We start from the raw sequence: 27,081 nt of genomic DNA, 5'->3' as shown, positions 1-27,081 counted from the left end.
TCCTCCATGAATTTGTCTTGATAACTCTTTTAAAAGCACCCAAGTTGGTGGCCATTCCTGCCTCCTGAGGGAGCAAGTTCCATAGTTTAAATATGTTCCATAGTTTAAATATGTCTTTCTGAACTCTGAAAGGGAAGGGGGTGCATTTCCTGTTTGTTTTGAGTTTGCTTCTCCTGAATTGTGTGTATAACTTCATTTATTTCCTTTCCTGCATGCTTTTTTCTGCATCTTTCTTTTTTTTTCTTTCCTTTTAAGTCACACAAGCGCCTCTCCAAAGTAAGCCTTCTTTCTAATCTCTGCTACCCTGCTATAGAATTGATCTTTGGTTCTCGGGAACCACCTGCGTGCTGTTGTGAAATCCTTCCCTCCCCCCTTAGGACATCCTCCAAGTATCTCTGTGGGAATGTCGGTAGCTGCTTTCTTCCCCCACCTACACCCCTTTGCTTTTGAGCCTTTCAGCTGGGCTTTCCTTGAAGTTCCTGGCAGTTCATGGAGACTCCTACATAAACCTTGAGTAATAATTTTTCAGAGGTTGGCCTGTGATGTTGTGGCAGCTACTGGTTATGAAGGCTCATTTACCCAGGCACCTTGATACTCGTGAGCTGATGTAAAAAATCCAATGGAACCCTGAGATTCCCATAGGTCCCAGCAGGACCCTTAAACTGACCTATCAGCTCTTGCATGTTTTTCAAATATTCTGGGTCCCTATGGCATAGCTCACCATATTTGGAACCAGGGGTGGAACTTGAACCCTCTACCTACCCCACCCCCTCCTCCTGCCAATTGCTGGACACAACATTGAGTGTTATTTTTCATTCAGAGATCTTAACATTTGGGCCATAGCTTGCCCACCTAGAAAAATACTTTGCCTCTTCTGTGCCACCCCGGATTTCCCCCCCTCTGATGCTGCCACTTCTTGGAATAAAGATTCAAGACCCAGTGACTTCAAAGAAATCCAGCTTTTACCCACACAACCACCTCCCCGCCCAAGTGATATGTTGATTGTATGCCCCTATGCAAGCCTGGGAATTCATGGGCTGCATTCACGTGACAGTTTCTTCTGTTTTTGAGACTTTTCTCTGTGTTAATTTCCACATTATATTTGAACTTTTAGATACTTCGTAGATCATGAGTTGGAAGGGACCCTGCAATACAGGAATATTAAGCTGTCCCATGCAGAGATCAAACTTGCAACAATCCACATCCAGAACTATGGTGGAACTTAGTGCACGTGTAGCACTCAATTCCATATTGTTTGCAAATGGATTCCCATCCCCTCCCAGAAGCAAATAACATGGAAACGAGCCCTAAACTTGCAGAATATAGTTCTTGAAATGGCTTTTAACTCACCTGAAAGCTCAAATGCAATGTGGAACTTAACAGTTAGGGAAAAGTTGTGAAAAGGGAATAAACTGCTGTGTGAATGCAGCCTGCGAAATATAATTTTCAAGTTTATGTTTTCTTTTGGAGTTGTTATTCCACAGAGGGGTGCCAGAGAAGTTTCTGGGTGGTTTTTTGCAGGGGGACAGGACAGCGGCTAGAACCGTATCTTGTCAAGCCTGCTATAATGTTCCAATCTTTGTCAATCTCAGCCTCGCTCAGCTGTTGACCCTTTTTCATGTGCAGTGGAGCAACAGGGGGGCTTGTCTGTTCCATCCCCTATACAGGAAAATAAGCTACTGGTTTCAGGACCTCAGGTGTGCTGCTATAGGTTTGCTTCACCCAGTCCTCCTCTATTTCACCCAATCCTCCACTATTTTTTTGAGGATGTATAGCACGAATTGGGCCTATGTGCATATAGCTGTATGCGTCAGATCTGCACATTGCTTCACGTATGACGGAGTTGTGGGGGTTCCCACATCAATAAGCGGTTGAGGGGCATGCATGAACCAGAACCTTGACTTCAGTGACAAATAGGCTGCGTACCAATTGATGGGTTTAGCAAAAGTGGGTGTGGCCAGACAGACCACTCCCCATTCAGGCAAGAAAGGGGTATCATCAGAACACACTCCAGCCCCTTAAAAGCTCTAGAGGAGGTCACAGGCAGTGTTGGAAATTAGCCAAGTGCCAGCTGTATTTTGTACCTGGCTTTCAACCACTTGAGACCAAGTGAAGATGCCTGGGTGCCAGGATGGTGCATGAAATTTCCAGCATCTGGAGGTGCATACCTGGGGATCATTGGATCTGGACTTAATACCACATCCTGCAGAATTCTATCAGTTATATTTTATCTGCTCAATCAGAATGAATTTCAGGAACCAAAATGCTTTTTCTGTGCAGCCTGAGCAGGAGCATGTAACCATTGAGAAAAAGAGGTCAGAGGACACCAATATATTTGTGAACTATCCCTGGATAAAGTGACTTTTCTTCTTTAAGTTCTCAGAGTTCTTAACCTAGCTCAAGGTTGTCACCTGAACTAGCCAGATCTTTAACTGATAATCAATCACAGTCAGTCCACACTGTCACAGTTCTTCCTAGACATGTTTCTTAATCCCTCTTTGGGTCAGGAATCTGAGATAAATTTGAGTTGCTGAGAAGGGTCCGAGGTTGACAATAAGAACATTACCCCCCAAGACTTGCTGCGCATCTCTCCTGCCTCTTTCATTTCACATCTTAGACATGCTCTGCTTTCTCAAAGATGCGGGTTTAGGTTCAGTGAGATGAGACAATTTTGAACTTGTAACTTTTTTGACGTTTGTGGGTCCTGCCTTTCTGCAACCTTTGCCCTTTCATTTCGCGTGCTGCTATGACACAGTTTTGCCGTTAGAGGGAGCTTCCCCCCAGCTGTCATTCCTCAGTACATGTCCTCAAGGCAAAATGTATACAGTACTGTCCTCACTTGGAAATCGCAGACTGCTAGCATACCATCCATTTACAACATTTAAAGCACATTAGTTCTCCCAAAGAATATTGTAGTTTGTTACGGGTGCTGGGAATTGAAGCTATGTGAGAGGCAAACTACCCTTCCCAAGATTCTTTGCAGAAGTCCGTGTGCTTTTAAATGGATAGTGTGTATGCAGCCACCCAAGGCAGTGTGCTCCTTATTTCCTATATGTGTGAAGAAAAAGTGTTTTTTGAGGCAACTCCAAGGAATATATCTTTTGAGAGGGTTAGGTCAGATGCCTAAACGTGCATCTAAGACGCAACTACAAATCACATCTTCCAATCTGGCTGCAAATTTTTAAGGCACACGTGCTTGTTGCCTTGCTCTTAGAGCAGAGAATTCTTGCTTTCCTAGCACAGGAAAAGGATTGGCTTTTTTTCAAACTATAAAGAACCTTCTTACTCCAATAAACAAAAACACACAAACACAATCATAACAATGCAGAGTGGTGTTTATTTCAAGGGCATTTTTTTCCCCCGTGTTCAAAATAATGTAGGTTGTGGGGGAGAGGTAATGGTCCCTTATGGTGCAGAAACAGAATCTTGCATCCTCATGCGGCAACTTTGAGCTGTGTTTCTCAATTTGAATTGTTGGGCACCAAACTTGTCGCCCTGGAAAGTGCCACCTGATCCTTTTGTGTCTAGATCCCCCAATGCCTTTTCCTCAGCCCGTGTGCTTTACTCATTATACTGCTCATATCACTACTAAACCTTGTTTGTTGTGCCCTGTCAAAGCACTATGCAATTGGTTATTATTGATCAGGAAAGCTGCTACTTTTTATTATTTTAGAGCTGGAACTGAGAAGTAGGTGCTTGACCAAGTTGCTAGGATTTGAGAATAGATCTTCTGGGTCCAAGTAATCTGTTGGGTGCAGGACTGACCCTAACCATAGGGGCTTCCTAGGAGCTTTCCCACCTTTCCCTTTGCCCCCTTTCTTTCCACTATCATGTCTGGCTGACCCACCCAACCCATTTTGCCAGCCCAGAATGACAGCCTTGGGTTGCTACAAGCCTTAGAAGACAGCCTCTGGGTTAATCCTCTGCCTCTTCTGCCTTCTTTCTGTGACAGCACAATGGTTCTGGTAGGATAAAGGGTAACTGGAATCAGCAGCTGCGCGTAGTAGAGGGGAGAGTAAGAAACCTGCATTGGCTATTTCTTACATGCCCCTTCTGTTGCCAGGATTAATTGCTGGTCCTGAAGACTGTCTTAGTAACCGAAAGGCGTGCTCTCTGGCTCTTTGACCAAAAGTATCCAACAGGCAGGGTGGGTCTAATGCAACCTCATGTGGGCTTCTGTTTCGGCTATAATTGAGCAATGAGGGCAATATCATGGCTAACACATAAAAGTGTCTATGCTAAGCAAATGAACTAGTGTGCAGGCATGGCTTAACTTGGGGGCTTGTTTACATGATCAGAAATACCTAAAGATGTCTCAGTGATTTAAGCCAGGTTAGTTATTGTGAATCAGTACCACCTGCCGTCGGGGGAGAGCAATACTGGCATAATACTACACCTGTTCTTCTGGAGCAAAGCACTTGATCTGGCAGCGCCAACAGCGATGTCTACATGAAGTCATTTGCTGCTGAAGTTGCTGTGAGGGTACACTGCTGCTGTGTGAGAACACAGATGCCAGCCCATCTCTATATTTTTGAGATCACTGAGCACTGTGCTTTCCTACGTCTATTAGAGATGGCAACTTTCCTATTTGTTAGAGTACGATGAAAGGGAAGCAATACACAGGAACCCTGGATCTTGCCCGCCTTGCTGACTCCCTTCTCACCAATCTCCAATTTGCCACTCAAAGTGGTACACAAATGAAGCATGTTAATGAGGAGATATCTCTGAATCACACAGCAAAACTGTAGAGGACACCCGCTGTGGCTCTACCCAAGGCAGAGCTCACCTGTCCTTTACAGTCTGCTCAGTTACAGGCAGCTGGGTTGAGGTTCTGCAGCTTGTGGCCATGATAGCTGCTTTTGCCTTCCCTTTGGGAGGCCTAGTCATAGACCTGTGTGGAGTGGCATAGCTTTGCATTGTTACCGCAATATGCCAGCATAGCTTTGTAGGTGACTTGTTTGCATCCCCTCCTTTTGCCCTGTGTGCAGGTATTATCCCTCTAAAATACCATATATATTTCTGTTTCCTTTTCTTTCCATTCTAATGTTTCATGATTTTCTTTTTCCAGTATGACAGATTAAACCTGATCAAAGTAAGAACTTGACTCTCTCTCTGTCTTGTTTTCTTTCTTACCTACCTACCTGCTGGTTCTCTGCTATTTCTTCCTTTAGCCTGTCACTTTGTCACCCTTTGTGATGATGATGATGTAAAACAAGGGGTCTGGAATCGAGTTAGAAAGCCACATAACTGTGGAAGGGGAGTAGTATGGTAGGTTCTCTGAGTGAGATTCAACAAAGTTGTGTGTGCAGAATAAGGTCTACTCATGCTATGGGTCTTTTCTCCTTCTCCTCCCCTTACATGCCTACCAACATCTTCTAAATTTGCTCTGGGTATTTGGAGGATAAACCAAAACAGGTTTAGGGGGTGCACAGGAGAAGGAGAGGAGGAGAAAAGTCCCCTTTCATAAGTGGACCTCATTCTGCACATGCATACACTGCTTTGCCCTATGTTGAGCTCCATCTTCTCTGTCCAAAAGTAATTCTGGCAGGTGTCTCCAAGAACCTCCCTGGGACTCAGGGACTGCTAAACTCTTTTGGACTTTACTCTTCTCCCCTTCACATGTTTTTGCTTCCACTCTCAGGACAGAGAGATAGCTGTGTGGTTTTCCTTGTAGTGAACCCATTTCAGCCTCCATTATCATTTTAGTTGCCCTTTTCTCTACCTTCCCCAACTTTACAGGGGTTTTTTTTGGGGGGGGGGGTCAGCACTATATGTGGTATTCTAACAGTAGGCATACCATAAAATCTTATTACTTTTTTTAAAAAAAACATTGAGAATATTTATATCCCATCCTTTCCCCAGAATAAGGCAGCTTCAACTAAAGTCCTTCAAACTGCAATTTAGTGTGTGTGTGTGTGTGTGTGTGTGAGAGAGAGAGAGAGAGAGAGAGAGAGCGCAGCTGCAAAAACATCCAATTAAAGTCTGCCAGCTGAAAAAGAAAAGTCCCTGTTTCCCTACACACACCCACAACCACACACCCCCTTGGGGTCATGTCATTAAAGAGAAAGCAGGGGAAAGCTCCCAAAGGAAGGAATTCAGAGTTAAGGTGCAGCCACTAGAAAAGCCCTAGGTGCCAATGAGACAGCCTCACCTGCACATCTTAAATACCTAAGCAGATGGTCTTTCAAGTGTCCCAGTCCTATATCATTTAGGGCAGGGATCAGCAAACTTTTTCAGCAGGGGGCTGGTCCACTGTCCCTCAGACCTTGTGGGGGGCCAGATTATACAGTGGTGCCTTGCAAGACAAAATTAATTTGTTCTGCGAGTTTTTTCGTCTTGCGATTTTTTCGTCTTGCAAAGCACGGACTTTGGAAAAGCTTCAAAAATCACCAAAGTCTTCAAAAACCTCAAAAAAGGCTACCACACCACGTGCTATGAGTTGCTCCTCGAAGTGAATGCATGGTTTTAAGAAAAAGGAAACAAACTTGCAAGACAAAGGAAACAAACTTGCAAGACGTTTTCGTCTTGCGAAGCAAGCCCATAGGGAAATCCGTCTTGCGAAGCAACTCCAAAAACGAAAAACTCTTTCGTTTTGCGAGTTTTTCGTCTTACGAGGCATTCGTCTTGCGAGGTACCACTGTATTGTGGGATGGGGGAAATGAACAAATTCCTATGCCCCACAAATAACCCAGAGATGCATTTTAAATAAAAGCACACATTCTACTCATTTTAAAACACGCTGATTCCTGGACTGTCTGTGGGCCAGATTTAGAAGGCGATTGGGCCGGATCCGGCCCCTGGGCCTTAGTTTGCCTACCTATGATTTAGGGCTTTAAAAGTCAAACCACCACTTTGAATTGACCATAGAAAGTGACTGAAGGCCAGTATAATCGTTGGAATGAGAGAGTCTCATGCTCCCTCTAACCTTCTCCCATCGAGCTTCGGCATTTTGGACCAGCTGCAGTTTGGGAACACTTTTTAATGGCGGCTCCGTGTAGAGCAGCTTGCAACACTTCACGTGATAAGAAGCCAAAGCATCTTTCGTTGTGACCCCCTCTTGTGTCCCAAGGAAAGAATGCAGTTGGTGCACCGGCAGGAGCTGTGCAAGCCCACTCCTGGCAATGGCTGTTGCTTTTGCATTTGGGCTCAGATCCAAGTTCATGAGTGCTTCCAAACTGTAGCCTGATACAATGTATTTTCATTCTCTTTCCTAATAATTCCTAGCACTGAATGTGCCTTTTCCACTGTTGCACCACCTTGTGAGCTTTTCACTGTTTCCTCCCGTTTGCTTATGGCAGGAAAAAAAGTTAATTGTGGCTCCAGGACGGTATATATTAACTCAATAGAGACTCATTCCAATGTTCACATAAAACTAATGTTATGTCATATTTCAGTTAGAGCAGGCCAATCTTCATGTGGATGCAAATTACCTGAACCACATAGGGTATGGCTTTATGCAAGCAGACTACCATGAAAATTGTGACCTTCATGGTCTATTCTTCTGCAACAGCTGAAAGTAAACTATGAAACGGGCCGGTGGGCCTTTCTGTTGCAGCTGAGGAACCTATAAAAGGACACAATCAAGTCATGAATGAATGAATGGTGGAAAATTCAGTGCTGAAGGTCCTGCCATTTAAGCTGGCAAAAGTGCAGACTGTGTGTATTTGTTGAGGACCAAAATGCAACAAAACAACAACACTACAAACTGGCTTATAACAAAGCCTGGAGATACTGTAAACATGGAGTGGATAAATGTACAACTTTATCCACTCCATGTACATTTATCGACTCCATGTTTACAGTATCTCCAGGCTTTGTTTTGCAAATGGCACCTTAGTATGTTTGTTGCTTGAATGGTTATAGGTCTATCTCTATTCTAGTTATTATTCTAGTAAATTTGGTTTTATACTTATCAGCCAGTTTGTGGTGTTGTTGTTTTGTTGCATTATTATTACTGTCACCACATTCGATACTTCGTGTATATACTTTGTTGAGGACCAGACAGGTGTGGGTGGTGTCTGTAGGGGCATTTAAAAGTGTGAATGTGCTGTCCAGCTTCTTGTATACTCCCCAGCCCCACCTTCCACAGCTCGAACCTGCTTATACAGATGTAGTTAATGTAAGGGATTACAGGATCAGGCCTGTTAAAAGAAGTGTGCATCATAAGGTTTGCATCCAGCTAATTTCTGCTCAGAGCAGACCCATTGAAACCAACAGATCTCTTAATGTCTATTAATTCCAGTGGGTTTACTCTTGAGTATGACTAGCGTTGGGTGCAACCCTAAGTGTCCTCTTAAGGAAGAACCCACCATTGCTTTATTTTGCTGATGAGAAAAATAAAACGGAGAGAAGTGTCCAAACTTTACCTAGATGAGCATTTATATTACAGCAGCAATTCTAGCTTCACAGGCTTGATTTTCCCTTACACCTCCATGTCTTCCATTGTACAGTTTTGAATTTGATGTGAAAGCCCCAGGAGGATTGCTAATCAATCATTGCTTGGCATTTCCAGGTTAGAAGTGACATACCAAGTATGAATGAGGACGCTCATTTCCTGCTTGTTACAATTTGGCCATTTTGGGATAAGTGCCAAAAATTGCGTTCTGGGACCCTTCACATTCCATGTCGTCTCTAACATTTCCCTTGTCTGGTTTTAGTGGTCATTACCAAAATTTGATATAATCCTTTCTCTTTAATTCCCCCTTTCTTCACCTAGTGCCAGAACCTCCATACTAACTGATTCTTTTTTTATTTTTATTTTGTCCTTACAGAAAAGCCAGAGTTGGTACAATGTAAGTATCTCAGCTTCCTTTATCCCTTGATGCATGCATGGAAGGAGGGTGGGAAGGAGATAGAGGTGGGATGGGTGAGAAGAGGTCTTAGAGTTACATCGGACATTTGAATTCTGAAATGGGGATGTGGGGCAGGTAGATATTGGAGCCAGCAAGAGCATTGGCTTGATAAAGAAGGATTTTTTAGTGGACGGGCAGGTTTGTGTGCTGGCCTGCACATCATGGATTTCCTCCTAGCCTTCATTGTTACTTCTGCTGGATCCTAGAAAAGGGTGTAGTTTTTTGTTACCAGAGCAGCCAGATGGCAGAGATGAAAATGGTTTGAGGAATTTGAGGCTGGGGGAAAAAAAAAGACCTATTCCTTTAGAATTTGCAATACCCTGTTTCACTTCCTGATGGATGTTCTGCCTCCCTCATGCTTTGCACAGCAGGTCTGATTCCATGCCCCTCTTCCTTGTTTGCACCTGTCATAAGAAGAATCTTCTGGTTCTTCCTCTCTCTTCAGATTGAGCTCTGTGTGGACATGCCCCAAAGTTATTAGATAGGCATCACTAAGGACATCAGTTTCTTTGTACCATGAGCTCTTAATTTGTTTTTCTGGAGAACTCTGGCTGTAAATTAGCCAAGACATATTTCTGTGCTTTTTCTTTTTGTGAGTTTCCAAGCCATATTCCTGGATTGTGGTCTGATCCCTTGCTGGACAGATTCTCTGATGGGAATACTCCCTTGTATGCTTCCATTTGGAGCTTGCATATGCTTTTAAGACAGGGTTGGCTAACGGCAACCTGTGACCTTCTAGATGTTGGTAGACTGCATTTCCCATCATCTCTGACCATTGGCCAAACTGACTAGAGCTGATGAGAGTGGAAGTCCAGTGATATGTGCAGGGCTTCAGATCTGGTACCCCTGTTTTAAGGGCACAGAGACAGGCTTCATCCTCATATATGCCAAGCTCACAACATTTAACATGCTCTTTCCCCATCCTCTTGAGAATCTAGATGCACCATTTTGGTTTTCTGATATCCAATTTTAGGGATGTATTTCAGCTTCCTTCCATCTTTAACATCCTTGGAGTGGGGAGTGGAGAATGTGTGACCCTCCAGACACTTCTGAGCTATAGCTCCAATCATCCTTAACCATTAGCTTTGCTGACTGGGGCTGTGGAAGTTGGTCCAACATAAGGAAGGCCACAGGTTCCCCCTGCCTCACTTAATTCCTTCCCATCCATTATCACCATAGAATCTCTGATGCAGGGAAATTAAGTGGATATCATGCAGACATTCAGTATTGGTTCCTCCCACCATAAAAACCAGATGCTCTCTTTTTCCAGTGCTCTTTCCAGCGCCCTTGACTAAAGACCATGCAATGCAGGCACAGAGTGATGTGAATGATGCAAAGATGCCTTAGGTCTGCAGCTGGGGCAGCATTGAAAATATGTCAGTATAGTCTCAGCTCTCTGAAACACATAATCCCTTATGCCAAACCAGAGGAAGCTACTGAACGCAGACACTCAATGTTCTGTCTGGACGCAAGTGCCATATTGGGAAGAAATCTATGCCCCAAGGCTTTGGCTAGGAACTTTATCTGCCTAAGATCATGTTTTGAGTCCCAGAAAATGTCTGCTAAATTGCAAATGGGTTGATCTATTGATTACAGGCAATTATGTATAAGACAGGCTATTTTTAACAACTTGCCAGATAGCCATAGGCAACCAGGAACCCCAAGCAAGCTGAGAGGGCTGGAGGAGGAGAGACAATCCACTCCAGTTTGCTTGGTAGAAGGCTTTTATTTGTTTACTAGCCTGTCAAGAGACTAGAAGTTTGTGTTTCCATGCCAGCCATGAAGGATGGGGCTTCTCCTTTGCAGCTGCCATTGTGGAAACAGGCTACTAGCCCAACTGGCTGGTAGCTTTTATGGGCTTATTTACAAGGTCAATATGTGAACGTGTACACAGTTTCTGCAAAATGTTTTGAAAGTTGAGATAGTGGTTCCAGTGGATCAGGGGTACAGTACCACACCACAAACTCCTAAAGCTTGTTACCTGTCTCCTGAGGGAAGAAGGTGTACAGGAGGTAGTCTCAGCAGAAGCAAATCCAAGGAATATTTGTCTTTGGATCTTTCAGCTTTAGAATTTAATTCAATATTGAGATCTGTTGGTGTCTACAGAACCTAAACTTTGTCTAAAATTAGAGCTCCACCTTTGTGAGAGAGGGCAGCTGGATAGGAAGGAGGGGTGATTCCCCCCCCCAATTATATGGGCTTTAAAAAAAAGCCCTAAACCCTTTAAGATCTGATGTAGCATGCTTCTTTGATTTATATTTGGTTAACAAAACTGGGAGTAGAATGACATGTTGATTTTACATACTGAAAACAATATTCCATGTGTTTTCTAGTAGCATGTTGCCGGTGCATAGTTTAAAAAATTAAGTGGAATAAGGAAGGCATGAAAACTGTTAACATACTGATTTTAGTATTCCAGAAGAACTCTGTGTGCACATATAGTATGCACACACTTCTTGGGTATAGTCACCTGAAAATAGTTTATTACTGCACAGTTTGACTGTTAATGGTATACATTCATTACATTGCCAAGTAATGTTACGAAATAATGTATTGCTAGAAATGGAACAATATTTCATGGAGGGGGATGGGAATCACTGCAGAACATTATCCATTATAGAAAGTATCATTGGTCTGGTCCCAAAGGATGTGACCACTTGTGGTCTCCCTAGTTTATTTTGCCTTCTGCTGCAGGATGACAGCTTTGATCTCAAATATGAGCACAACTGAGAACTGTGTTGACATGGGCTCCTTCAAGCTTCTCCTGTCTCTAGCAGTCAACTTCAAGTACTATGGCTGGTCCTGATTAATGCTTCTTGCTCCCTCTCCTTCCCTGATCAAGCCAACCAGGAATACCCTGCTGCAGGCAACCGTGTCCCTTTAATGGGCAAACAAATGAGAAGCTATAGGCTTCCTTTCTCTGCGTGTGCTGCTCAGGGAGGGGGTGTATATCAGCCCCACCAAGAGCATTCATTGGCCATGGTCTGTCCATGAAAGCATACAATGCTAAGGGGAAGGAATCCTTGTTGCAATACTTGCTAATGCCCTTATTTCCAAGTCAACTGGTACAAACTCGCCACCCTGCTTTCCACAATCATAAATTAAATGGTACAGTTGTCAAGCTTCCGGAGTTTATTCCTATAACAGGGTTTTGGCTTTCAGGTAGATATAATTGACGTTTTTAGCCACAAAAGCTAGACCCCAGGCTATACATTTTAAATTATATGCAGAGGGGAGTCCTAGATGGAAACGACTGTACGATCTCCAGACTTTCTGAAACCAGGATTGTCTCTAGTTTGCACCGGCACAGGAGACGTTAGCAGGAACTGGGAAGCCATTTTGAAGAAATATGGCAGCATGGCTGGTTCTCAAGAGCTCCCGTTTTCATGGAAAATGGGAGGAGCAATGAAAGCCAATTGGAGTTAGATGGGGAATCCCCTCAAATCCTAAGATCATTTTTTTTGCTTTGTGGAGGAATGCAACTGACACAAATATTGCAGCCGCATGAAGTTGTTCAGGAATAGAATCCAATCTCTCATTTGCAAATCTTTCCTGAAACACCCTTGTGGAGGATGGGTTAGGTGTCAAAGTATTCCAGATTCCAGAATCACTATTTTGGAAAGAAATATTACATTTGGAAACTGGCTATGTGAATAGCAAGTAATGTGGCTAGACACATACAGAGAGATCTGAGTTCTTAAGAGGATGGGCATAATAGTAAGAGCTTGATGGTGAAAGGTAGAAGGTGACATTTCCCCCTTGCCGCATAGTTCTCTGTGTTTCTGTGGTTTGTGTGTGCATGCAAGTGTTGGCATGTCCTCTTTATTTTATTTCTGTTCTCTTGTTTCTTCTCCATGTATTTTCAGCATGAACGACAGCACATCCGCAGAGTAAGCACTGGCTGTGTACTTCTGGGTTATTTTATCCTAGTTCTTCTTTACCCTTTCACCAGGTAAAAACAAGCAGTGCTGAAATAGGGCCAGTCCCCCAACTGAAGTTTGCAAATTCGGCTATTTTACTGTGCCAGTGACACCTATTATATGTCACACTTTGGGTTACCTGGTGCTGAATACTTAGGAAGCTCTGCATAAAATTAGACAGAAGTTAGCCCTCTTTAGCATTCCTTTATCCATGCAGTTAACAGTCTGCAGCCGTGATTCTGCTGTTCTTATTGTATAGGCTTCCCATGCCTTTGATGACCTTGGCTCCCCAATACATGCTGGGAACCTACATAAGTTGAGTGGGTAAAATTATCAGTGAAACACAACTGAAACCCCCAAAATGTGTACATGAAAAGAAGTGTACATAAAATAATATTATAAATTAAACACGGGGGGGGGGCAGTAAGAGGTGTTAAAACACAGCACACCTAACTAAATTTGTGTGTCTGGTTAGGGTTGTGGAAATGAAAAAGAATCCATACTTTGGTTTTTAATCATGCGAATGATGGAATGTCTAGCAAGGGCTGTTCTTCACCAACTGTCCTCTGAATTGTGCCTTAGAATAGGTGCAAGTCGTCTCTTAAGAGCTCTAGCTTCTTGTTACTACCATTGGAAGTACTGGCCCTATTCCTGCTGTTTTTTTTACTGCCCTTCTTATCTCTGTCCAGCCTCCTGTGCTGATATGATCCTTTCTTTACTAGGCTGTTTTGCCTTGCATTATCCTTTTTGGTCCACAGAGGCCGCTCCTTCCCACGTTCCTGTTTCATTCTTTTCCGTGGCAATGGCAAGTCCCACCTGTGTGTTTCTGTATAATCCCAAGTCTGTGTTTGCTTAGCCTCCCAAATGATTTTCAGCATACGTTTGATTTGCATGCAGAATGCATGGAGGCCGTTCAGTTCCAGGTTCTGATATGATTATTAAGAGGGTGCATATTTTTCCTTGCATGGCGAAGGAGCTGCCCTCCTCCTTAGCTGCCTACCTCCCCAACCCCCTGGATCCCTTGAGCACTAGTAATAATAATAATAATAATAATATTTTATTTGTAACCCGCCCTCCCCAGCCGGAGCTGGGGTCAGGGCGGCTAACATCATGAAACTAAGACAGTATACAAAGAACATAAGAACATAAAAACAGGCAATCAATCAGTTAAAATACATCTTAAAATTAGTTCAGAACAAATTAAAATCTGGACAGATGGCAGTCCACAGGTAAAATTGAGAGTGGTTAATATTCTCCAGGGCCAACTGTTACCACTGGTCTTATAAAGGACCTGTGTGCAGGCTAGGAGACCTCTTTAATGCTTGTTCTTATACAGATAGAAAAGAATCAGACTGAACCCCGACCAAAGGCCTGGCGGAGCAGCTCTGTCTTGCAGGCCCTGTGGAAAGATGTCAAATCCTGCAGGGCCCTAGTCTCTTGTGAGAGAGCGTTCCAGCAGATCGGGGCCATGGCCGAAAAGGCCCTGGCTCTTGTTGAGGCCAGTCTAATCTCCCTGGGGTGTTATTATTTGCAGACCTTAAGGTCCTCTGTGGGGCATACCAGGAGAGGCGGTCCCATAGGTACGAGAGTCCTAGGCTGTATAGGGCTTTAAAGGTTAAAACCAGCACCTTAAACCTGATCCTGTACTCCAACAGGAGCCAGTACAGCTGGTATAGCACTGGATGAATGTGCTCCCGCGGCGAGAACCCCGTGAAGAGTCTCGCCACGGCATTCTGCACCCGCTGGAATTTCTGGGTCAGTTTCAAGGGCAGTGAGTTACAATAATCAAGCCTGGAGGTGACTGTCGCATGGATCACAGTGGCGAAGTCAGGGCGAGAGAGATAAGGGACCAACTGCTTAGCTCGATGGAGATGAAAAAATGCCACCTTTGTTGTAGCTGTAACCTGCGCCTCCATAGAAAGCGAGACGTCGAAGATTACACCCAAACTCTTGACGGAAGGCGCTGGCACTAATTGTGCTCCCACAAAGGATGGGAGTTTATAAGATGATGAGGTTTATAAGATGCCGTGATGTCATCTTATGGTGGAATTGGCAGCATAGTTTGAGAGGTCTACATGGTACGCCCAACAGAGCAGAAATGGGACAAAGGCAGAGCAGGTGAAAGTTGGTGCCAGCAAAAATTTTCTCCATGAGCTGGGAAAAATGGCTTTGTGAGTCATAGGCCACCTCTGTATAATGCCCAGCACTGCAGGACCTGGCTTAAATCGGCCATGCTTTGGTTTCACAATACCTTCAATAGGCTTTATTGGCTGGTGCAGAAGCAGGTATTGTGAGTTTTGTCTGTTCGGTTTTTTTTTTTAAAAGGAAAATAAAATGTAAGACTGGGGGAGACTTAGGAAAGGTTATACTTCCCACTCATTTCTTCCTCTTGCTGGTTCCATCCTCTTTCCTTTGTTTTTCTTCTTTTCTCTCTCTCTTTCTTCTTTGTTTTTATAAATTTGCAAAAACAAAGCAGAACTTTAAAAAAACACAACTTTTGTATTTAAGCAGGGACACACATTTCAATAACATGCAAGAATGCAGAAATAAACAGTACAATTAAATTAAAATTAATCAATACAATGAAACAAATTAAAATAATAAATATTAAAACCACACACAATTAAAATTCAACAGTAGAATTAAATTACAATTAACCAGTCAAACTTAATACAATACAATTAAAATTACAGTGAGAGAGAGTATAAGTTTGGGTCATTTTGTTCACATTCTCTGGGGGAAATTATTATTATTGGTGGGCAGGGGGTTAAACATGGGTTTTTTCTTTCTTTCTAAATATCAGGTTATTGTCCTTGAAGTCTTAGGCTTTCTCACTTAACAAAAGTTAGTACATCATTTTTTTAAAAAATGAAGTTATCACAGAAGGTAAAGGTTAACTTAGTTCCTCCCCACATACCCCCCCCCCCCACTCCCCAGGGCTGTAGCCTCCTTCTTGTTGCCAAGTTCTTTTTATTGGGATTAAACATTGAGAGAAAACCTACCTCTGCACAAATGCTCTGATCACACCGGAACATTCTCAGTCATGCCTGCAAAGCACATGCGAGGCTGCTTTTCTCTGCTGAGCAATAAAGGGATTTGAGCACTCAGCTTCTGGTTCTCTCTCTCTCTCTCTCTCTCTCTCTCTCTCTCTCTCACACACACACACACAGAAAAGCAGGCCACAACTTTCCTCCAGTTAGACATATTTTAAAAGGTCAGCTGCAACATACAGGCTACAGGCATAAACACTTGCTCTGGGGCAGTAAATACCTGCTCTGGCAGGCAGCCTTTGAACATACCAATCACTAGCAGTTGTTTGGCTCGTGAATGCTCAAAGCAGTCCATGTGCATCATTACGATCACCTTTCCAACAAACCTGTATCATAGGTCAGTATTGCGACTTCCCCAACACCATAATTATCGGACCCTTATTGCGAGCCTGGAAGAACGTTGCATCTGTGGTGAGATTTGAACCATAGGGAGCTGTCCTGCACCGAGTCATATGATTTGGGCCACCTTGCTCAGCACTGCCCACTCCCTGGGCAGACAGACAGCTGCTCTGAATGCCCTCTCCACCACCGAGCTACAGCCCTTCTCTCATGCTCTCTGCCTATGTGCTACACCAGGTCCACCTGTCTTTGCATCTAAAAGAGTTTCAGTCTAGGGTTGCATATGAAACACCTGTCTAAAACAGGCAGCGGCAAATTGTTGTTTGAACCTGTCTGAAATCCAAGGGCTCGTGCATGCATGTGTGTGTCTGTTCAATCTACTATTGTAGGAACAGAGCACCTTTTGACTTTATAGATCAACACTGGAAAAGTTTTAAAAGTTTGCTGTGTGAAATTTAACCCATGTGAATCAACTGGCCTCTAAACTTCTGTTTGCTGGCCTCTGCTCGAAAAAGACCAGAACTGGCTGGCCAGCATGTCCCTGGTGGGATGGATGTAGGGGGCACTGTGGTCTAAACCGCCGAGCCTCTTGGGCTTGCTGATTGCAAGGTTGGCAGTTCGAATCTGCGTGATGGAGTGAGCTCCCGTTGCTCTGTCCCAGCTCCCCGCAACCTAGCAGTTCGAAAGTATACCAGTGCGAGTAGATAAATAGGTACCACTGTGGCGGGAAGGTAAATGGCGCTTCCTTGTGTGCTGGCTTTCATAACAGTGTCCCGTTGCACCAGAAGTGGTTTAGCCATACTGGCCACATGACCCAGAAAGCTGTCTGTGGACAAACGCTGTCCCCCTCAGCCTGAAAGCGGAGATGAGCGCCACACCCTATAATTGAATTTGACTGGACTTAACCATCCAGGAGTCCTTTACCTTTTTAACCTTTTACCATAGTAGCATGAGCTAGGAATTTGCTGAGTCAGATCTCCCCTCAATTGCAGACTCTTAGCTAGGTGGCTCTCCCAGGCTCAGAGCCCCTTCTCTCTCTTCTGGAAAACTGAAATTGACCAAAGGTGCCACCTTAAATGTGTGTTTTGGGGGTTTTGGTTTTTTTTGGAAAGTTTGCTGAAATAAGTGTGAGAGATAAGTGCAAGTTCAACCTCCCTTTAACTAATTTCTGATTCTCTGACTTTTCAGTGTGAAGCCCTCAGGAAGGGTCCTCCACCCTACCACTGACATTAGCAGGACCCACTGTTTGGGGGGATTCCCAGAGATAGTGGGGTCTACAGCAGCCAGCCCATGGAACCAGTGTGATGCATATGTATCAGCTCCCCCTGCTGGTTGCAATACACAATGCAGCCTGCGTGAAAAATGTTGAAGCTGCAATCCTGTGCCTTATTACCACGGGGAGCAAATCCCAGTGGAGTTAATCGGACTTTCTTCTGAGTTGGATCAGGCTGCTGGGGTAATTTTATTCTCTCAAATATATAAGACCCTAGCCTGCTTCATAACTCCTGTCCTTTGAGATTGGCATGGCAGACACCCCCTACTGCAGGCATAGGCAAACTCCAGCCCTCCAGATGTTTGGGACTACAATTCCCATCACCCCTAGCTAACAGGACCAGTGGTCAGGGATGATGGGAATTGTTGTCCCAAACATCTGGAGGGCCAGAGTTTGCCTATGCCTGCCCTACTGGCTCCCACTGCGAACCTTTTTGATTGTATCTTACCACAACCCTTGAATTAGAATGGAGTGTGCGTCTGTGGCCATGTTTACAACATACATTTCAGAGAGCCAGTGTGGTGTAGTGGTTAGAATGTTGGACTAGGACTTGGGAGGCCTGAGTTCAAATCCAATTACTGATCCAAGCTGTGGGTGCAGGAGTTTAGGATCAGGTCAATTGATCTAAGGTCGTGGTGTCATGGTTATAATTCCGTGCTAAGACTTGGGAGACCAGAAGAACCATGGAGAGGGGGAGAACCCATGTACAGCATCTTGGCATCCTTGGTGGGGGAAGGGTGGATTAAATGCAATAAATAAATAAAGTGTAGTTTCTTAAGGGTGATGAGAGTTGTTAGGAGATCCCTCTTCTCCTCACAGACCTGCATTTCCCAGAGTGGTTTAACAACCAGTCCATCTCCACAGGAAACTCTGGAAATTGTAGCTCTCTGAGGGGAAAAGAAGCCTAGCCACTCTCAGCACCCTTTACAGACTACAGCTCCCATAATTCTTGGGGGGATGGGGAAGCCATTCCTGTTTAAAATGGCACCATAGCACTTTGAATGCATGCTGTGTATGTCCTTCCTTGTTTCTCCTTTTCCTATCCAACCCCTGCTGACATTTCAAGGCCTCCCAGCTTCTTCTCTGCAGCCAGCTTGGATTTCCTGTCCAGAGATTTTTCAGGGTGTTTTCTCTCTCTCTCAAAAACAAACAGCTGGAGCCTATGAAACAGTTATTCCCCTGTGAAATCTGCCTCGCCCACCCACCCTCTTCCCTGTGCCATCCTGTCCCAGCTCCCTGTGTTTGCAGTAGGGTTAATGTTTACCACCCCGCCTCCGCATCTTTGGAGAGCTGCTCCTTTTTCTTCAGGGGTGGAGCTGGCATCCGGAAATAGGAGACAACATCTTCCTTATCGGTATCTAATAGGTTTTCTCATCATCCGGGAACCAGAGATAAGGGGGTACTCCTTTAAATCAGCACAGGGGAGACACAGGCATTGACTCTAAAGCAGCCAGCCTGCAGCTGGGGACCAAATTATAAACCAGGTGTTGCCATGTAGGTGTTGCATGCAGCCAGCATCATAGCTTAAAAGGCAGATGCTCCATTTCTCCCTCTCCAGCCACTGTACGTACATACAACATTTTGCACACCAGTGATTTGTGTCCTTGGTGGGCATAGCTGCTGCCTCTGTGTGTGGACCAATACACAGGGTTAAGCACATTTTTATATACATGGGCCATTTTATACCATCAGTCCTTATGGAATCCAACAGCATGGGGAGGGTGCAGAGAAACCACAAGTTGGGAAAAGGCTTTATTCCTCACTTCCAAATTATCTGCCCTAAATTGCCCTCTCCTTAAGCTTCCTTCCTTCCTTTTATATTCCACCTTTCCAAGAAGGAGCTCAAAGTGCCATACCCAGTTCTCTGCCTCCTTATTTTATGCTCAGAACAACCCTGTGAGGTAGGCTAGCTGAGGCACAGAGACTGGCCCAAGGCCACCCAGTGGACTTCATGACTTCAGGACTAGAACCCCAGCTTCCCAGATCTTAGTCTAATACACACCACTATGCTTGGATTAAGCTCTTGCCTTCTCAAATTTGTGCGGTGCTGAATGTGCACGAGTGACATGTGAGTTTGGAAGTGTACTCCATGTTCCCCAGCCCAAAGGCCCATTGATTTATCCAGAAGTAGAAGGTCTTCATTTGCGCTCTCTCGTTTATGGGATTCCTTTCCCTTCATTCGAGCAAATGAGAATAGAAGCCCACTACATATGGCTGAAATTGTGCAAGACTCTGCATGTTTGTTGTGTTCTAAGGGGGGGGGGGAGAGGGCTTCCCCTCTTTTATTTTCAGGAAGTGGTGGCCATAATAATAATAATAATAATAATAATTTATTATTTATACCCCACCCATCTGGCTGGGTTTCCCCAACCACTCTGGGCGGCTTCCAGCAGAATATTAAAATACAATGATTTATCAAACATTAAAAGCTTCCCTAAACAGGGCTGCCTTCAGATGTCTTCTAAAAGTCAGATAATTGTTTATTTCCTTGACATCTGATGGGATGGCGTTCCACAGGGCGGGCACCACTACCAAGAAGGTCCTCTGCCTGGTTCCCTGTAACCTCACTTCTCACAATGAGGGAACCGCTAGAAGGCCCTCAACGCTGGACCTCAGTGTCCGGGCAAAATGATGGGGGTGGAGACACTCCTTCAGGTATCCTGGGCCGAGGCCATTTAGGGCTTTAAAGGTCAGCACCAACACTTTGAATTGTGCTCGGAAACATACTGGGAGCCAGTGTAGGTCTTTCAGGACCACTCCCAGTCACCAGTCTAGCTGCTGCATTCTGGATTAGTTGTACTTTCCGGGTCACCTTCAAAGGTAGCCCCACGTAGAGCGCATTGCAGTAGTCCAAGCTGGAGATAACCAGAGCATGCACCACTTAAGCTTTGTTTGGTAGATAAAACATTTGCAAATCAAACCTGAAATAAACATTCCCTTTAACAAACTTTTTTTCATGATAACACTAATATTCATTGGTATGAATCCTGGCTTTATTTAGCTGTTAGCCTGGTAAACAAGGTTGAAACAAACTTCTCATGCTAAGCAAGATTCAGCTGAATGTTGGCAGAAGAAAATTGGAACATGAGCTTCAGAATACATTTTTAAAAGCAAAGTATAATTTATCAATGGGAGTATAATGTTCTTCCTGCTTTCGGAAGGAGAATGGACAATGCCACTATTGAGTTAGTTCAACCAATGGTGATATTGGATGATGATGAATCTACATCTCCAGGTTTAACAGCAACACCCATAAATGCAAAAACCAACTAACAACACATTAAAGGTAAAGGTAAAGGTACCCCTGCCCATACGGGCCAGTCTTGACAGACTCTGGGGTTGTGCGCCCATCTCACTTAAGAGGCCAGGGGCCAGCGCTGTCCGGAGACACTTCCAGGTCATGTGGCCAGCGTGACATCGCTGCTCTGGCGAGCCAGAGTCGCACACGGAAACGCCGTTTACCTTCCCGCTGGTAAGCGGTCCCTATTTATCTACTTGCACCCGAAGGTGCTTTCGAACTGCTAGGTTGGCAGGCGCTGGGACCGAGCAGCGGGAGCACACCCCGCCGCAGGGATTCGAACCGCCGACCTTTCGATCGGCAAGTCCTAGGCGCTGAGGCTTTAACCCACAGCGCCACCTGCGTCCCAACAACACATTATGGCTGTTTAATTGTAGTGTTGTGCTTTTTATTGCTTAAAACTTGCTGGTCACCTCCCTGGAAATCTATTGAATGTAAGGTGGTGTTAGAAATGTTCTGAATTAAATAAGTAAATAAATTCGAGTTTGCATTTAACGTTTTGTTTCATTTTGGGTTTTTTAAAATGTTCCCATTTCTTAAGTTCTTTTTATCATTCGCAGCTCATGTCAAGAGACAAATTCACCCAACCTACCTTGAACAGTTCAGTTTTGGAGATTATTATGGTCACACCTGCACCATGCATTTAAAGCACGCAGCTTCCTGCAAAGGATCCTGAGAACTGTACTTGGTTAAGGGTGCTGGGGATCGTAGCTTTATGAGGGGCAAATTTGTGACAGACAAATGTTGTCCATTCATTCAATCATCTGTGAACTTATTGTGGAATATCTAGATTCCTCTTTATTTGGAGCATGTAACAGAACTTGGATAAGAGAGGCCATCTTGTAGCCTGCTCTTGTGTCGTCTTGTAATCCGTAGACAGATCTTGCCACCCACTTTCTTTTCTGGCCATGCACCTAACTGCACTGCCCAGTCTCTTTCCATATACCATATTTTTTGCTCTATAAGACTCACTTTTTCCCTCCTAAAAAGTAAGGGAAAATGTGTGTGCGTCTTATGGAGCGAATGCAGGCTGCGCAGCTATCCCAGAAGCCAGAACAGCAAGAGGGATCGCTGCTTTTGCTGCTCAGCGATCCCTCTTGTTGTTCTGGCTTCTGAGATTCAGAATATTTTTTTTCTTGTTTTCCTCCTCCAAAAACTAGGTGCGTCTTATGGTCTGGTGCATCATATAGAGCGAAAAATACAGTATCCACTTTTCTCGTTTCAAACTTTGCAAAGTGAAACACCCTAACCCTTATATTTGAATTCCACATAATGTGTGTGTATGCACCCATATTAAGAGTATAATACCCACACTTGTTGGTAAGTATCTGTTCAATGAATAATTTTCTCTTGTTAGGTTGCAGGAAAGGGGGTCTTCTACAGTCTAGGGCAGGGATTCCCAGACTTGAGTCTCCAGCTGTTGGATTACAACACCCATCATCATCCCTAGATAGCAAGACCAGTGGTCAGGGACGATAAGGATTGTAGTCCGAAAACAGCTGGAGACCCAAGTTTAGGAAACACCGGTCTTAAGAACCAGTATTTTCTGACCCTATACCCAGGTCCATTTACCTACCTAAACAGCATCTACATATATTTGTGTATCTTCCTGTGCAGCACTCATGTTACAGTAATTCTCATGCCACAGTGTAACACCCCAGCTTTCAGAACGTACCTTATATATCCTGTTTTGGATTCTTTCATTACATTTTGGCCACATTCACACGATCCATTTAAAGCAGTGGCATGACACTTTAAACAGTCTAGCTTCCCCCCTTCCCCGAATTCTGGGAGGTGCCGCTTGCTAAGGATGCTAAAAGTTGTTGGGCAACCCCTATTCTCCTTGTTGAGCTACTGTTCCCAGGGTTCCCAGTGAACAATAAGTTATTGTAAACCACTCTGGGAATTGCAACTCTGGGAAGGAAATAGGGGCCTCCTAACAACTCTCAGCACCATTAACGAACTACAGCTCCCATAATTCTTTGGGGGAAGTCATGACCGTTTAGATTGGTATCATAGTGCTGCTAACGTATAGGCTGAATGTGGTCGAAGTCTAGTTTGCTGTTAGTGAAAACTGAGACTATGTAATGTGGAAAGCGAAGAGGACTGGAAACCACATGTTCTCCAGAAATTATTGATTCAAATAAAACCTGGGGTGGGGGATTGGCAGAACTTCAACTTCTTTTTCTTGCACACAATAAAAGTTGCAGATTAAAAACTAAACCTTTGCTGCTGAATATTTCTGCAAAGAGAGCAGAATGAGGCAAGAGGGTCACCGAGTGACAAAACAGAGCAGTCTGGCTTTCTTGGGGCTGATTTCATCATCTCTGCTTCTGCAGATTGGCCTCTCTGCCTTCTCCCCCCCCCCCCCACAGCCCCAGCCCCAGCCCCAACACAAACGCTGTCCAGCCACTTTTGCAGTACAGGAAACATCTGCTGGAAGGAAGGACTGAGGCTGGGTTACTTCAGGGCATTGGCCCACAGAACAACCCTGAAACTTAAAGCGCGTGCAAGTCATTTCAATATCTTTTCCCCACCCGCTGCTCCCACAAGAAAAGTTAACGAGAGAGCAGAGCTGCCTTTTTGGAGAGAAGAGCCTGAACGAGGAGTGTCCGGGGCAGGCCCTGGACAGGGTTCAGAAACTGCTGTTTCGTGCACGCCTTCTGGGAGGGAAAAGGCTGAAACCAGCTCTCACTGCTCCAGAGATGCCAGCAGACTCTTGAGAATCAGTAGAAGATTGGAACCTGGAACTGGACGCCTTACGTGATGTGGAAATCATTGCTGCCATGCCAGAGCCCAAGACGATTTGGACAGTGCCTACGTGCTGAGATGCAAATCCTGCCAAGAGTCCTGCAGACTGGGTGCCTGCATGTGTGACATTGCTGTAGTCTGCTGCGAGCAACATTGTTGGGATTTCTCCAGCTGAAGGCGCCACTGCAAAGCCGCTGGGCAACAGGAAGGCAAGGCAATACGTCAGTGAATAAACTTTTCTGAATGAACTTGTTTCTCCCAAAGCATCCTGCTAGAAGATTGATTATTCTTTTCTCTTTGCCTCCCCCTTCCCCTCCCACATGTGAGGTGGGAGTGGATAGTATTAATGCGCTTTTAAAGCAAGCATCTACTATTATTAATAATTTTGCTGAGTCCTGAAGGGAAAGTTTTGTTTTGTTCCTGAAATCCATGTACCCCTAAAGACTGAGAGTGAAAGGTGGCAAATGACATCATGGATTCTCTGTCGGAATGCGGAGCAGTTTGGAGTCTTCTTCTGGACCTAGAGGACAAGAGGCTTCTATGGTACCTGGAGCGCCTTCATGAATTCGCCGAAGATTATGGCAGCTCTGGATGGGAAGAGATTCCAGCTGTGAGTGTCGTCTTGCCAAAGCCATGCCTCCCTCTCACATGGATGTTCTTGTGCTAACTTCCCTCTGCTCACTTAGGTTTTGCTGGCATGCAGAATCTGCCTTTGCCAAATTTATTTCCCCTTTTTAATTCCACGTGTTTTAATGTGTATTTTGTATTGCCTTGTGTGTCGCCTAGAGGCATCGTTGCATGCAGTGATTGATGGATGCAATGAATAAATTTTAGAACTGCTTATCCTAATCCATCACAAACATAGGGAAGGTTTGGAATCCAGTAGTAACAGCCTTTATCACCCCCTTATGCGCCTCAGTCAAGTCACACTGAAAATGAAATCCCGGTTCCTTTAGCTTTCTCTGGGTTTTTGCAAAACTTTGGGTCTAGATTCCTCCATCTAGTTTACTTAGCCTTCATCTAAGGTTAGCGTCAACTAAAAACCCATTCTTGGCCTTTTGATAATTGTTTACCAAGCGACAACTTCAGGACATTTGTAGTTGTCTAGCGTATATTACTATGGAAACATAATGCGTGTGCACATGAAAACACGCACGCACACACACACACACACACACACACACACATATACATATATATGGAACACAGTTGTTATGCATTCAGCCTTTCCAAAATGAGATACAGCAATTAAATCCTTAAGGGCTTGACAGTTTGAGGCGGAGGGGGGCTCCTTCTGTGTGATTATGTGGCTGTTTTTATCTGAGCTGAGACCTCAGAAGTTTTTGTAATGCGTAAGAAGGTGTGTAGCCAGCTGGAATTCCTGTTCCTACAGGATTCCTACTTTATCAAAAATAAGAGAGATTTAGCAGGAATAATTCAAGTTCTAGCTGGGTTCAGGATGCATTGCTGCTTAGGACTACAGCATCACAACAAAGTTGCAGTATGCTCACTACCTTGAAACTTGCAAATTGGGTTCCGTACTGACACACAGGAGCCGTACCCCTTGTACATTCTTCCCAACGAAAGAACAGCTAGGATGCAAAAACAATTACAGATTGATTTCGAACTCCCAGCAGCAGCCCAGTTTTGAGCAAATGAGCTTTTTTTAAAAAAAAACAAACAAACCAGTCATCGTCCTGTAACCATTCATGGCTGCTTCTTGGGTCTGTTAATCCATTCACAATCGTGCGTTTCCTCCTGGCTGAACCAGAACTGGTCTGGGCTACCCCTAGCCATAAAAATGGTTTCTTCATTGGATTGATAGCGAGGATATATCTGGTCCCACCAAGACTCAAGCTGTTAGATTTCAGCGCTAGTTACACCAGCCTGAGTTGCCACCAATGTTGTGGAAGTCCCTTCAAGTTTTCACTTTTTGAGCATGTGTTTGTATATACTATATACAGCCGTACCTTGGTTGTTGAACGGAATCCATTCCGGAAGTCGGTTCGACTTCCAAAAATGTTTGACAATCAAGGCATGGCTTCTGATTGGCTGCAGGAGCTTCCTGCATGCAATTGGAAGCCACATTGGATGTTCAGCTTCCAAAGAACGTCCACAAACTGGAACACTCACTTCCAGGTTTGCAGCGTTCAGGAGCCAAAATGGACAAGTACCAAGGCATTCTGGATCCAAGGTATGACTGTACGTGGGTTGCCAAATAGCTTCCATTTCCCCAGAACATTCCAGATTAAGCTATCCATTTGCCATTATTCTAGTGTGACTACTTATTTATTTGATGGGAAATCCTATCCCATAATGTCTCCTTGCTCCATAACATAAGACTCCATCAATTCAAAAATTGCCTCCTGAGGATGCTATAAATGGGAACGTCCTGCCACATTTCCCATTATTTTATCCCTTATTTTATTATCCCTCCTTAACATGAAGTTTTATAGAACACCTATTATGACTCTTGGTTCAAAATAAAACCTGTGGCCACAACTGTATCCGTTTATCATATGAATGCTGTCCAGTATTCCACCTACAGATCTGATTAAATAAATCGCCTTGATAATATAAAGTAAGCCTAGGGCAAGACTATTATCTCCCCCACACCTTCTGCTGGCCTGTCCTCCTTTCTTGCCGCCTTGGTCCATGCCAAAACAAATTTTGAACCCTTGATAAAATAACATAAGGTTGTCCTGATTAAATGTCAAAAAACAGTACCTTCATTTTTAATTGTTGCTTGAAAAATGTGGATCCCTTTGATTAAAATGTTTGGGAGGCTTCTGATGCAGACTATGTCCTACCCTCTCCTATGGTGTTGGGACTCTGCTGTGATCTAGACAGAATGGAAAATCCCCATTTTCTTCTTCTACTCCTACAAGTTGTCACTCTCTCCCATATCTCCTATTGTTCCCCGCCATTATAAGCCCTCTCCCAACTAGCTTTCTTCTTCCCTTCTTCCTTTCTGCAGCGTTCTGTAGTGGGACAATATCTTCCTTCACCACCCACTGCCTTCCCCAAGCTTAGTTAGAGATGTTAACGTATCCTTATATAGTGTACCCTTCTTGCCGCTTTCCCTCTGATCTTCTTTACCTCCCTTTCTTTCTAATGAACTCTCCGCCATTCGCAGGTGCTGAGCCCAACCTACAAGCAGCGGAACGAAGACTTCAGGAAACTCTTCAAGCAGCTCCCCGACTCAGAGCGCCTCATAGTTGGTGAGTCCCCCCCCCCCCCCAGTATTTCCCCCCCCCCCCCCGTTGGTGAGAGCAGAGGTTTCGGTTGTGTTGTAAATGTCAGCCTTTCTAAGTCAGGATGCAGAAAGTTTCATCCCTGGCAAAGGTTAAGTATCTCCGAAAGAGAGAGAGGCCAGACCCTGGGTACCTGCTTCCCTTGTAGTAGAAGTTAAGATTTTTGGGGACATCATTGAACTTGGTACTCGTTTTCCTACCTGTCTGACTAATTGTCGTCCTTGGAATATACCTGGCATCAGTTTCATGGTGGTTCGGGGGCAGATGGTATGGAAGCCAACAGGTATTGAAGAAAGTAGCTATTCAAATTTTAAAGTTCGTCCTTTGCGCTCGTTTCACTATAC

General features: G+C 44.4%; 1 protein-coding gene across 12 annotated transcripts in view; it reads left to right on the top strand.

Moving 5' to 3' along the window:
* The window catches only part of GRAMD1B (GRAM domain containing 1B), a 214,431-nt gene that overhangs the window by 155,764 nt on the left and 31,586 nt on the right, over positions 1 to 27,081 (top strand). For 10 of the 12 annotated variants that reach the window (XM_079954674.1, XM_079954677.1, XM_079954670.1 and 7 more), the window contains 3 exons: positions 8,772 to 8,792; positions 12,719 to 12,742; positions 26,620 to 26,704. In XM_079954674.1, the coding sequence (XP_079810800.1) occupies positions 8,772 to 8,792; positions 12,719 to 12,742; positions 26,620 to 26,704 (130 nt within the window). The remainder of the gene's footprint in view (positions 1 to 8,771; positions 8,793 to 12,718; positions 12,743 to 26,619; positions 26,705 to 27,081) is intronic. The other 2 variants (XM_079954675.1, XM_079954676.1) reach the window with 2 other exon arrangements.

The sequence above is a fragment of the Podarcis cretensis genome (genome assembly GCF_951804945.1).
Source record: "Podarcis cretensis genome assembly, chromosome: 15".
Classification (NCBI taxonomy): Eukaryota; Metazoa; Chordata; class Lepidosauria; order Squamata; family Lacertidae; genus Podarcis; species Podarcis cretensis.
This window is presented reverse-complemented; position numbering and strand designations above follow the sequence as displayed.